The sequence below is a fragment of the Hypanus sabinus genome, chromosome 12 (genome assembly GCF_030144855.1).
Source record: "Hypanus sabinus isolate sHypSab1 chromosome 12, sHypSab1.hap1, whole genome shotgun sequence".
Lineage (NCBI taxonomy): Eukaryota > Metazoa > Chordata > Chondrichthyes > Myliobatiformes > Dasyatidae > Hypanus > Hypanus sabinus.
The window spans coordinates 46,023,367-46,035,855 of NC_082717.1; the positions used below are offsets into that span (position 1 = coordinate 46,023,367).

The following is a 12,489-nucleotide window of genomic DNA, read 5'->3' on the forward strand; positions in this document are numbered from 1 at the left end:
TTAAGCTGGAGATTGTTCCTACAATCCTCAGCCTTCTAACGGCATTTTTGCTCCCACTTACCAGTTCTGATCTCATATTTGTCAAACACCCAGGTTTTAAATTAATCATATATGTGTTATTTTTATTAATTTATCTATACACCAGGACTTCATATTTCTAACAATGCTAAATACCTGCACAAATCTGAGAAAGATATACATTGCATTCTTGTGCTTAAGAATGCTTACATTCTTAATAGGAACTAAACCAGTGAACTGTGTTTCTGCAATAGAAAATGCTGTTTAGAGTGGACCCATTCTTCTTTACTGTCCAGTGGGGTGGAGGCTGGCTCATGGCAATTGAAGTATATTTCCAAAGGAAATTAACCATTCATAGAAATATTGCTTTATTTGATTTGGTTAAATGTGATTTAAGGTTTTATTGGAGATTATATAAACTCTTATTCTTTTCAAGAGTATTGAACATTTATAGCAATAATGAAAGCTGAGAAAGCAAAGTAACTCAATTTAAGAAGTTTGTCATGGTTCAATTTTTGCGGATGATTTGTTGGAACAGCTGATATGTTTTCTTTGTTCCTCAGTTCTACAGCAAAGACATATCTGCAGTATTATACTTTGGAAGAACAGTTTTCAATAAAGCAATCAAGCTAAATGTTTATTTAAATATTATCTATCAAATAAAATACATTCATTTATGTAAGTTGTTCCAGATTCCAGCATCTGCAGTCTCCTTTGCCTGTACTTATATTTAACAAAATTGGAAAGATTCAAAATTAATTTGATCCTTTAAGTTTTACTCTTAACTACTTCAAAGTGTCGCCATGTCAATTTTTATTGTAAGAAGAAGTTATTCTCGCTCTTTAAATATCCCATGAGCTTAATAGGAATATTTTTTTTAATTGCCTCCAGGAGCCAAAGAAAGTTGGAAAATATCATTTTGGGAATTCCAAAAAATAAATTGCATATTTAGCATTTCTGAACAGACCCCTTACAACTCCTTTCAGAGAAATTAAGAGAAGAGGTGAACCTTTGCCTCACACTAACATCTCAACATACTATAACAGATCCACTGCAAGACATTTCATGATGCTTAAAGGATTATAATTTTATTGTTGGACCTCCTTTTTCAAAATAAAATCAAAACAACAGCATCATTTAAAAGAAAATGTTAACAACACTTGAGCTTTTATTTTTTTGTGCCGAATAGTTCAGAGGTCATTCTACGTGGAGAGCTCTGCTTGCTGAAACGTTAAAGAGCGAGCAGAGCTCAGTTTACACCCGCGTTTCTTGGGAGTACCGACACTTGATGGATATACAGAATCACAATGTGGTGCAAACCCATTTAGCAATCTCTTAAAATTTTACGCTTTAAAACGTAGCCCAATTTGAGAAAAGAGGCAGCAATTTTTTTCAACCTTGCACTAATAAATCACATAACTCTAATTATAAACATTGATAACTTTGGCTTATTCCATACTTTTACTATGTCATAAAATTGTTTTCAAAAATGCATACTTCAATAAAATCTGCTGTTGAGGTAAATTGTTCATTTCTACCTTGTTTCATTTTAGGTATACTTTGACTTCTTCTTAAGAGAAAAATAGGTTATACTATCATTTATGTCTTATACTCCACAGAATATCACAGTAGAAATTTACATAAAGACCTTGCACCACAATATAAAGCATTAACACCAACATTAAAGAGCAGCATCAATGTAGGGCCCCCAGAATATTTTTCAAAATCTGTACTTCTTTGCAAATCTCACTTTCATAAATAATGCCTAAAGGATCCCCAATAATTGAGTTAGCAATCGCTCTGAGGTGTCATATTGAACCATCCATCTATACTCCAAATTTCGTCCTTACCTTCTGAAATTATTCCCATTTAGTTATGTTGGCAGTGGAAATAATATCAAGGATGAAAACAAATCAAAACACATTTCCTGCCCAAAAACTGCAGACAGAATAGGGTTCTGCAGAGATTATGGAGTTGCATGCCTGTGCAAGCCTCTCAAATTTATTCAAAAAGAATGGACTTTTCCTATCACACTGTCAGCATTTGTGGAGTACCTCAGAATGAATCATTATATTTAGAAGGGGATGGAATAAGCAAGAAAAAAAACTGGTAAATGGTACAGAACAAAGAGAAAGAGGCTTAACTGACTGAGATATGCTGTTTAGGTTTAACTTGCTTTGTTGTTTAAAGGATTGAGAATCTACAGAGCAGATTTTTTGAAATGCTTAAAAAGACAATTTATAAAACAAAAGCAAACTTAAAGGATCAAATTTTAAATGCTACTACATATCTATACAATTACAATGCTAAAAGCAAACTGAAAATTTAAATCACAGTATCTTTTACAAAAGTTCTTAATAAAAACTTATTAATAAGTACATTAATGAGGAACTTGTTTTTAAACAATGTTAGTTAATTGTTACTTTGCACAACTTATTTTGAACATCAACTACAAAAAGCAGCTGAAATTCATGTAACACCAAATAATGTAAAGCAGAACTGACCATTTTCCCTTTTAAGTGCTTACGCTAAAAGCGACTGTTCTCCCAAGAAAGCTCTAGCTGTTTCTAGGATACTTACACATGCACAATGACTCATGTTGGAATAGATTTTGTAAACATACAGCTGCACAGAATGTGAGCACAGCCCATTCAAGGCCAGAAGAAATGAGCACAAATAAATATTAAGAAGGTAAGAAAACGTACAGCTCTGTCCCAGTAGCTCATGTGGCTCACCTCATTCTTTTAGCTTCAGCTTTGTTAAGACAGATGACATTCAATTCTACATGTCATGCAAAATAGACAATAACTGCTGAAACTTGAGCCAGCTGCCAGGTGTAAAAGAAAAAGAAAAGATGATAAATCCATAAATTAATGAAAGACATCTGCTCATGAAAATAAAAGATCAGAGAAATACTGCACTGCAGCTGAACCTAAAGCAGTATTCAACCACCACACGAGTTTGTGTGTAGTCTGCATAGAGTTTTTACAAGGCAAATATGTAGAATTACCTGAGAGTCAAATGAGTTATGTCAGTGTGGTACAACATAAAATTGCACAATTGGATCAAAGCCGGCAACAGTGTAACTGAAACATTAATTACTATTGCCAATTCAGCTTTCTAAAATCATGCTTTAATCATACAATCATTTAAAAATCATAATCAAAGCGACATTTGCTCTAAAATTTCACTACATCTACTGTTATTCCTGCAACTAAAAAAAAATACAAAATTTAGGATTGAGCAGGTAATTGCAGAATTTGAATTTCTAAATCCCTGTTTGCTCTGATTATAGTCTTTTACATTACTTCATGCCTTATGTAATGTAGTCTTAGTTACCAGATTATTCCCAGTTAAATAAACTAAAAACTGGACAGCTTTAGAACCATTTATTTTATTTTAGTTTACAAGCCATCTTATTTTCTGCTCAACCCATGGAGACCAGCTGTACACGTTAGCCTCGCGCAAGGCTGTAGATCTGCTCCATATTGCTGTATGCAAATAATTTTCATATTCTACCAGGCTATTTTCTTGAGATGCAAAGGAAGTTTGTGACATGGTGGAACAAGGGTGGAATCTTGAGAACAGCCATTCAACTGTTTCCTTTATCATAAAGGGGTTGGGATTGCAACTTGCGTCCAAATAATCTGTTGCTAACCATACTACAAAATTGAAGTTATTGAGATACAACTGAGCACAGTTGCACACAGTGTATCTTTAATCCAGTCATATTTGCTCTTTTTTAATAAGTACAAAATAGCACATATAATAAGTATTTTTTTCCTTGAAGATATTAAATTATAACTATGGAAAAGAAAGAAGGCCCAACATCTTCCATATTAATTACACCAAATATATCAAAATCCTTGTGACATATTCATTTCTAAAATTTGTGACTAGGGTACATCACACTAAAGGCCTTGCAATATGAATTTTAAATCCAGGTGTTAATGTAAGGTAATAAACTCATAACTGCAATTTTAAAAGTGCTTTTTTGTTACCTGTGAAATATGTAGCTGGTCATTAAAATCACAAAATACCACAGAGTGCTGCTAAGCAACAACAAATGGTGCCGTATGTTACTGACTACTGTCAACAAATCTTTTAAGAATAAAAATAGAAGCTCTATTACTTCGACAAAGTGATAGGATAAGACAAAAGGAAAAACTGTACAGAGAAGTGGCTCTCTGAAAGAAGACAATTTGCAACTGATACACCAATTTGATAGTTCATAACAATATTTTTGAAAACTGCATCTGTTTACCTAAAATATGGAAAAAGTACAGTAAATCTTGTGAAAGAAGTTTGGTTCTGCTGAGCCCACTCTGATTGTGCTCACAAGCTTTTAAAATCATTTGCTTTGTATATACAAGGACAAAAGATTTCTGTGTACAGCTGAACAGAGGTTAATCATGCATAGCAGACAGCTGCACTGAACTTGCAGAACATTAGAGCGTGGGGGTGACACACTTGTTGCATCTTCACTGTCTGGGCTATCCAAAAAACAGGTAATGATGGGAAATAAAATTAATACCCATACCCTTTAAAGTTCAACTCAAAATTCTAATGATATCAAGGGGGGGGGCTACATAGATGAAACCTCAGAATTCTCTCTAGTTGCACATATCTGTTTTAGACCTTAAAGAATAATCAGAAAAGGATATTGTATTTCCAGAATATGGTGAAATGTCTGCCATATCTTGCAAGTCACTGCACTCAGACTTAATGAGAGACAAAGAGAGACCTTCAGCTGTGCTGGATGGATGGATTGGTGAGCACGGATGATGGTTCATGTGGTGCGATGACACTTTGGTCCGCAGACAGGCAGTTTCCCTGGTCAAGTCCAAGGACTCGGGAGATGACCTGTCTTTTCCAGATACTGTGTTGGAGGCATTACCTATTGAGCTCTGAAAGGAATAGGCCATGAGGGGAAGAGGCAGCGGATGGCGAAAAGCAGGGGATGAAAATCCTGCGGCAGCTGAGAGCGGGGACTGATGATGAGAAGTGTGGTGGCCTCCCATCGAGGGGGTGGAGGCAGACTGCTCTGATGAGTTTTTGCGTACTACTAAAGGCAGTGCTTCCGTCTGGTCTGAGGAATTAGACACATGCATGTTGGCAAAAGTATTCAAGGGGTTAGAAATGATAACATCACCAAAGCACTGAAGTCGTTGATTTGTTGTATGAAAGTTGTGGTTTTCACCATTCATGGCAAATCTTGCTTGTGGAATCTGGATAGGGGGGAAGACCTGAGGAAGCTGGTGGGAGGATTTAGAGAACATTTTGACAACAGAGTCCACTACTTGTGACATGGTGGAATTGAGTTCCTGTTTAAGAGTCTCAGCTAGCTGTTTCCCTTCAGCATGCAAGGTGGTCAAGCCCTGGTTTTTCCTTGAGTGGCCATCTCTCTTCAGTTTTTCGTTTTCTGCTGCCATTTCCTGTTCCCTTATAAGAGCACGGGCACGATCAAGGAAATGCCCTGGATCTAATTCTGATATCTCATTATCAGATCTGTCATGTGCTCTGGTATCAGCAGTTTCTGATTGCATGCTATCTTCGGACAGGTTGCCATCTTCTTCATTTTCAGAATCTGTGCTGTCGTATATTTGGTAGAACTTTTCCTGGAGCTGGCGCAGTTGCTTCTGCATGTCTTCCAACTGTTGCTTCAATTGCCGTCGTTCTTCTCTCTTTTGCTCCTTCCGGGCTGTAACCAGTTGCTGAAAACTCTGTTGCTGTTGTTGGGGAAGCTTCTGCTTACGTTTGTTTTCCCTGTAACTCTCTCTGGGACTTACAGGCTGCTGTACCCCATCTCGATCATTCTCCCCACCCCGTAGTGCCACATTCGGTGAATGACTCATGCCTCGAATTATGTTTTCAACGCGTGCACGTTTCGCCCGCAAATGTTCATCACAAAGCCGATCTACATCAAACTGGCTCATGTTGGGTCTGCTAAATGGTGATGTGCATTCTTGGGCACTTTCCCTTGAAGAATTACTACAGGCATCTTCCTGATTTGCCTCTGAGCCTGTACTAGAGAGACCACTAGTTTGCAAATTGTGCTCTGTGCTTCCATTCTTGGTTGCATTGTTTTTCAGCAGTTGGGAAATTATGGTAGCTCCAGGAAAAGGCATCATGGCATCTTCATATGAGTTTGCTCTCTTCAACAGCTTGCGGAGCACATTTGATTTGTCCCCATCCGTATGTTGAACCACTGAGCACTCAATGTCCTGATCTGAGCTTTGGGGATTCATGGCACTGAATAGCTTCCCTTTTGCTTTAGTTAACACTGTAGATGTCCCTACAGTTCTCTTCACTCCAATATCGACTCTTCGTCTTTTAGTATGTCTGGTTAAGAGGGCTATGCTGTCATGGTCAGGCATCACTGGACTGTTATTGTGCCATCTTCAAAGGCTTGTCAGCTGGGCACAGCTCGAGAATCCCGGGACCCTAGCCAACAGAACAAAAGGACCGATGAATCATTTTCTTTAATTTTCTCCAAATTTCCTGACTTCAATTCTGTATAAAATAGGAACGTGCCAGTACTAAGGTTTAATGAAACAATACACTTATCGTAGTTCAATATGCATTTGGTTTGGAATTAAATAGTTCTTTAATAATATTTCTATTCCAATGATTTGGAATAGAGTAGAAAAGTAACCAACATGCACATAATTAAGTCTGATTTTATTATCAGACTTTTAGGTCAAAATCAAATTCATTATAAAAGAATAGCATTTTAATATATTCCTATTTTTCAATACCACAGATTAATATAAACATACTTTACTGAAAAAAATTTGCAAACAATTTGTGAGAATTAACTTTATCAATATTTTTCTATGCACTGTTAACTAATTCATTTGCTATGTGCCATGACGTATGTTATAGGTGATCATGGTCTTTCCATGACCATGATTGCTCTTGGAAAAACTTCCCACAGAAGTAGTTTACCATTGCCTTCTTCTGTGTGTTAACTAATGAACTTTCTAAATTACATCTGTTTCTTCTGCACTTCATTCCAAGAATGCAACAAGATATGGCACTACTAACTGCACAAAATGAAAGACAGTGCAAACCTAAATATAGATTTAAGCTATCTATTTATTCTTTAAAACAAAACACATAGGAAATTGCTGACAAAAGGTTATCTAATGCTTTTGGTGTTAAGAAATTGCTTCCTGTTTCATACAATACAAAAAACCTAACTGACAATAAGACTACTAAATATTTACATATTTTTTTAAAATATTATGGTAATATTTAACTAATAAAAGGCCAGTGGTTAAAATATTTCATATAATAATGAAAAATATAAATCAAAAGGAATTTTTGTTATATAAAATTTGGATGCTGTGCATGTGAGATTGTCTTTATTGTCTCAAAAAAAAATCACCATTTGAAATTAGTGACAAAGCAAGAAAACAGCAAGCATAAGCACGAGAAAGGAAGGGCATGCACTTTCATTCATGCCAGAACTTAATTTCCCAAGATCAGAAAGGCAGAAATGTATCAGTTCTCACAAAAAGCCAATTTACAGGTGATCCATGCTTGATTAACTAACAGACCAAATTCCATACAGGTTATAAGCATTAGACTATCGATCAAATGGTTTAAATCTTTAACTTACTTAAACAGCAAGTCACAAAATATTTTTCATGGTAGATATACCCATGTGAAACTTTTACATCAACTGTACAATACTCATCTCCACAATAGCATGACTGCTTGCCAAAGGCAGCATGCAGACAGTTTGGAATTGCTCCCATCCCTTTCAACTCACCTGTAAAAACATGCACATATTCCACAACACCACAGCTGTGAGTGACTATCTGTACAGAAACAAGCTTTATCTAACCAGCTTCCAACCTGCAAATATTTGTAAATGGTTCATAATGATTAAGCAATACCTTTAGAGAGATCTGATATTTAGGCTTGCAATATACTTAGTCCCTGAATGTGTTGTTTGTAGCTAATATAAAACTGGAGCAAAATATAATCCTTGTGATAAGTTTTCAGAATTTATTCTTCTCGGTTAATTTGCATTTAATGCAAGATGATGACTACTTAAGGTATAAACATTTATGATAGCTGTGCACGGTTTCAAACTTGCAATGTCAAAATTGTTAATTTTGATATTAATTTTAATTTCTAAACTACTTGGAGATTTTGAAATGTAATTCTAAAGATCACAGCAGCAAAGCTTTCAAAATAGATTTTTAGATTCTATCCATATACTAAAAATCCTTTACTAATTGAAGATCATTTAAAGCCCCATCAACAAGTATGTTTGATAGGATTGTGATAATTAACAAATATCACCCAATTATATATCTATTTATATTATTTTTAAATAAGTGCATTGACACTCCATATGTAGAGTGTGGGATGGACAGGAATGAAATCAGATTATGTTAAATGCATTTAAACATGAATTATCTATAATTATTGCCTTGACAGTGGACAATCTTTAGCTCAGTCAACTGGGAGAATACATTCTCAACAGTTATTTCCTTGGGAAAAAGCTGGCCTGGTTACCTGAAGCAAAGGCAACATTCCTCTCTGTACTCATTCATCTACCAAGATCTGCAGCATACTTGTGTTAATTCAATTGTTTATTATGCTGTAAAACAGAATAATAGGGACAACAGTTGTCATTTAGCCTTCTAGTTCGGGGTTCAGGAAGAATGAAAAGGGGAAGAGTAGTTAACATGGTCCGAGTGAATGTCCCTAACTCCAAAAGAGACTGTGTATGGAAAGAATTTTAAAGAAACAATATTCTCATGATGCTAACAGGCCCCATTTTAAATTGCTCAAAACACAGCTGTGCATTAAAAAAAATCACTCCGAGTTAGAAAAATATCACCTGTTATAATTATGAAATACATCTAGTTCATAACTTGAACTTTTACCATCTAATAATTCTCAAGTCTTTTCTGACTCTCTCGTCCAAAATTAATTAAAACAGTGACTGAAGCAGAATCTTTGCAAGCGAGTTGTCCTCTGGACAGCCCAGTCCAGTACACAGTCTGCTCACCTGTAAAGGTGCAAGGTACCTAAACGAGTTATTGTGGAATTCTGTTTCTGCTCTTAATTTAAAAAAAAACTTGAATAATCACAGTACTCGACTTTAAAACTTTGTAACTACCATAAATGTTGCTTCTTCTGGTTTACCAAGTAACTGATGGTGTTTTGGCTGATAGATGCAGGACTAGTGTATTAGGGAAGTTTTATTTAACTTATCATTTGTCCGTAATTGAAACAACGAAGCACAGCAGTTAATTAAACTTTACAGAGACTTACGGATGTTAGTAAAGATGTTAACAAAATCAACGAATTACAGCTCTGTCATTCAGGAGGCAAACTGATACTTCAAATTCCTTCCAAGCTCCAAATTTTCCTGGAGTTTTAAATGGGGATTTTCAGCAAGTGGAAAAACAAAACACCTCTCTGGGCTGCTGCGGTTAGACTGGACTTGTCTCTCACACAACTCTGAATAATTCTTAGATCATTTCATTTCTTTTAAAGACGACGTGTATAAGTGATCGGAAACAAGCATTTGCGGACTGTATAATGCACCCGATTATAATTTTCTTATAATCCGCGTACCTGCAGCTGACGATACCTCTTTTTTAACAAAATTATGTGCTCTTTGGAGGGCGGATCGGCGTTAATTGTGATATATCGCGATTTTCATTAAGGATCTGATCGCAGCCAGACACTGCTGAGCCTTTATAAGACGAAGCTGCACCTGCCTTTTTAGACACCGCGCACCTGTCTGCCAGCGCCCATGCGCAGTTTCTATCAAGTGCCATACCATTCAACACCTTTCACCATCCTGAACCGTCGCCTCTTAAAAAAAACTGTCTTTCAGTGCTTACCAGTTCACTTTCAAACGGGCCTGGCGTTTGAAGGGGGTTGGGATGGGGGTGGAGGGGAACCTTCAGGAAAACATTAGCAAGGCGATCCTTCCGCTGTTGCGCCTGTGTTACAAGCATCCAGCAGCTGGCTGGGTAAACATCAATTTCAGGAACAATGTACAAGACACGCGGGGATGCCAGCGACTTTGAATTGTCTGTAAACAATTAAAGGCAATTCTACAAAGGTCACAGTCACAGGAGAACAAACCCAGATCTCCACCGAGCTCAAACTAAAGAAGGCAATGTGCAAATAATGAAGGGCAGCATCAACAAATGTTTGAATTATTTTAATCAAACCACAAAACTACGCTTCCAAGATCTGCGATGCAGCAAAATTCACTTTCAGAAAGTTGATTTCACTTTCCTGGTAAGGCCAATGTTTTTCTCTTCCTCCTCGTCAAATAATCTACAACCTGTTTGCACTAAAACAAAATGCATCTTTTCCGCACATATTATCATTCCAACTGTTCAAACGTAGCTTCCTGTAAATACTGTTTACTGCTAATCAATCCTTGTCAATGCAAATCCGACCATCCGATCTGACAGCGCACCTCCACATTAAGTACAACCAAGAGCGAGGTCGGAGTTTCACGCGTTAATGCTACGAACGCCAAGACTAATGCCCCGAGATTCAGCGACTATTCGGAGCAGAAATGCAAGTGGGTACAAGGGGGGAAATTTTGACAAAGGACACCTTGTGACGACAACTTCTTTGTCCATATCTGACTATCAATACAGCCGCCTTGTGAGCGTGTATGTTGTCTGTGTGTGAGGAGGGTGTGTGTGGGGGGGGGGGGGGGTAGGGAGAGGGGGTGGGGGAAAAGACATGGTAGCAAAGGCTACAGCCACTATGACCCTCCATCCACTTTAAAATACCCTTAATTTAATCACTGTTACTATTAAGTTTCACGAAATCACAAGCGTGAGCACAATGCAAGACGAATCTAACTACACAATAGCACATTTATTAACTAAATTATAACCCAAAGGAAAGCAAACCGAAACTAACAAATCTTCACTAGATCAGGAAAAAAAGTATCCATGCACATCAAAAAACAAATCCGTTGCATGACGAGACACGAAATACCTAGGATAGTATACTTGACAAAAGACAAAGAGGCAGCAGATGATGGGACAAAAGAGTACAAAGCAATATTTGGAAAACAAGCAGCGTATTGTATACAAAACACAAAGGGGTTAGAAATACTTCTCTACTCTTTCCAAAATACATATGGGATTTTAAAAAGAAACCCTTTGAAGGTATGGGAGCCAGCTGCAAGCAGGCGTTTAAAGTTTCTGAAGGACATGGTGAAAGGTAAGCAGGGAACAAGGTTACTTACTGTGCTGTAGTATTAGTGGCCAGCGAAGAGGAAAGCTTGCTGCTTACAGGAGGGAGGGAGAGACAGAGAGAGGGGTTAGAGATGGTGAGGGTTGTATACCTCCAGGAGGCAGGGCTTCGCGCCGCGTTCCTCTCTGATTGTTAATTCTGCGCAAGCCGCTGAAGATACACTTCAAGACGCGAGGAAGGAAACAGGAAGAACGCGCGTCATAGTCTTTGTGACATCATCCACTCAAACCAATCGCAATTGCGATCGCTGCTGTCCAATAAGACAAAGCTTGGCGGTCGGCTTCAAAATGTTGCCTTCCAACCAATCGGCGTGAGGACCGGTTTAGATGCGTCACGTGCTCCAGGGCTGAGGATATTTTTTCTCTCCCCCCCACCCCCCCGCGCTTTTCTCATCTTGTTCACCAATGCCAACTTTGACTGGAGCCGCTGAGCCGCATATTACAATAAACTGAATTATTTCCATAAAAATGTTTTACCATTGTCATATTTTCCCCGGACTCGACTCGTGTTATTTGATTTCAGAAGTAAAGAACACTGGAGCTGTTTTACTTCCAACAAAATATAGTTAATATTTGAGAGAAAGATCTGCTCACTACTATTACACCAGAGCAACAAAACAAAAATCTATTTGTGTGTCGACAATGGGCATTAGGGAGGATTGATGACGGACAAGCCAGTGTAGCGATGGAAAAAAAAGATGCGCAATCAATATTGGGATCGCATCCGGACCTCTGGGGGAACCCTAATCTCTGGTAGGGAAAGCTGAAAGTAAAGATAACGTGTTGGAAGGAGTTAACGTTGACTATTTAGGACATGACACTTTTTTTTCTTCAAACCCTTGAAATCCAAATTAAGTGGTTATAGCTTCATATGAGCTTAATACATCGAAAGTGGAGGAATGCAGCGAAAATAACAGAATGAGGGAACTTCTTGCGGTGTACGTAATGAAATCAGTACAAACACAGAGTTGTGGATTATAATTATAAACTCCAGTTAAACCAATGTTAGTCCTGATATAATTATTTCCTTTGAAAAGCTCGCTAAGAATACAAAAATGTTGACATTGTTGTTTATCAAAACGCCATGGCAATTTTCTAATCGCGAGTTTTTAATTCTCTTATGATACTGAGTGACAGTTAACCTTAGTGATCACAAGTAACTTTCTGCCTGCAACATATTAGCCATTGCTGTGTTTAAGTTGCAGATTTG

General features: G+C 37.4%; 1 protein-coding gene and 1 long non-coding RNA gene across 2 annotated transcripts in view; one reads left to right on the forward strand and one right to left on the reverse strand.

The window, feature by feature from the left end:
* Positions 1-11,436, reverse strand: part of prox1a (prospero homeobox 1a) — a 97,475-nt gene extending 86,039 nt beyond the window's left edge. The window contains exons 1-2 of the mRNA XM_059985856.1: positions 11,273-11,436; positions 4,686-6,462 (exon numbers count right to left, since the gene is read on the reverse strand). Of these exons, the coding sequence (XP_059841839.1) occupies positions 4,686-6,395 (1,710 nt within the window). The 5' untranslated portion in view covers positions 6,396-6,462; positions 11,273-11,436. The remainder of the gene's footprint in view (positions 1-4,685; positions 6,463-11,272) is intronic.
* LOC132402839 (uncharacterized) overlaps positions 2,629-12,489 on the forward strand; it is a 48,500-nt gene continuing 38,639 nt past the window's right edge. Inside the window, exon 1 of the long non-coding RNA XR_009515104.1 lies at positions 2,629-2,709. This is a non-coding gene — a long non-coding RNA (uncharacterized LOC132402839). The remainder of the gene's footprint in view (positions 2,710-12,489) is intronic.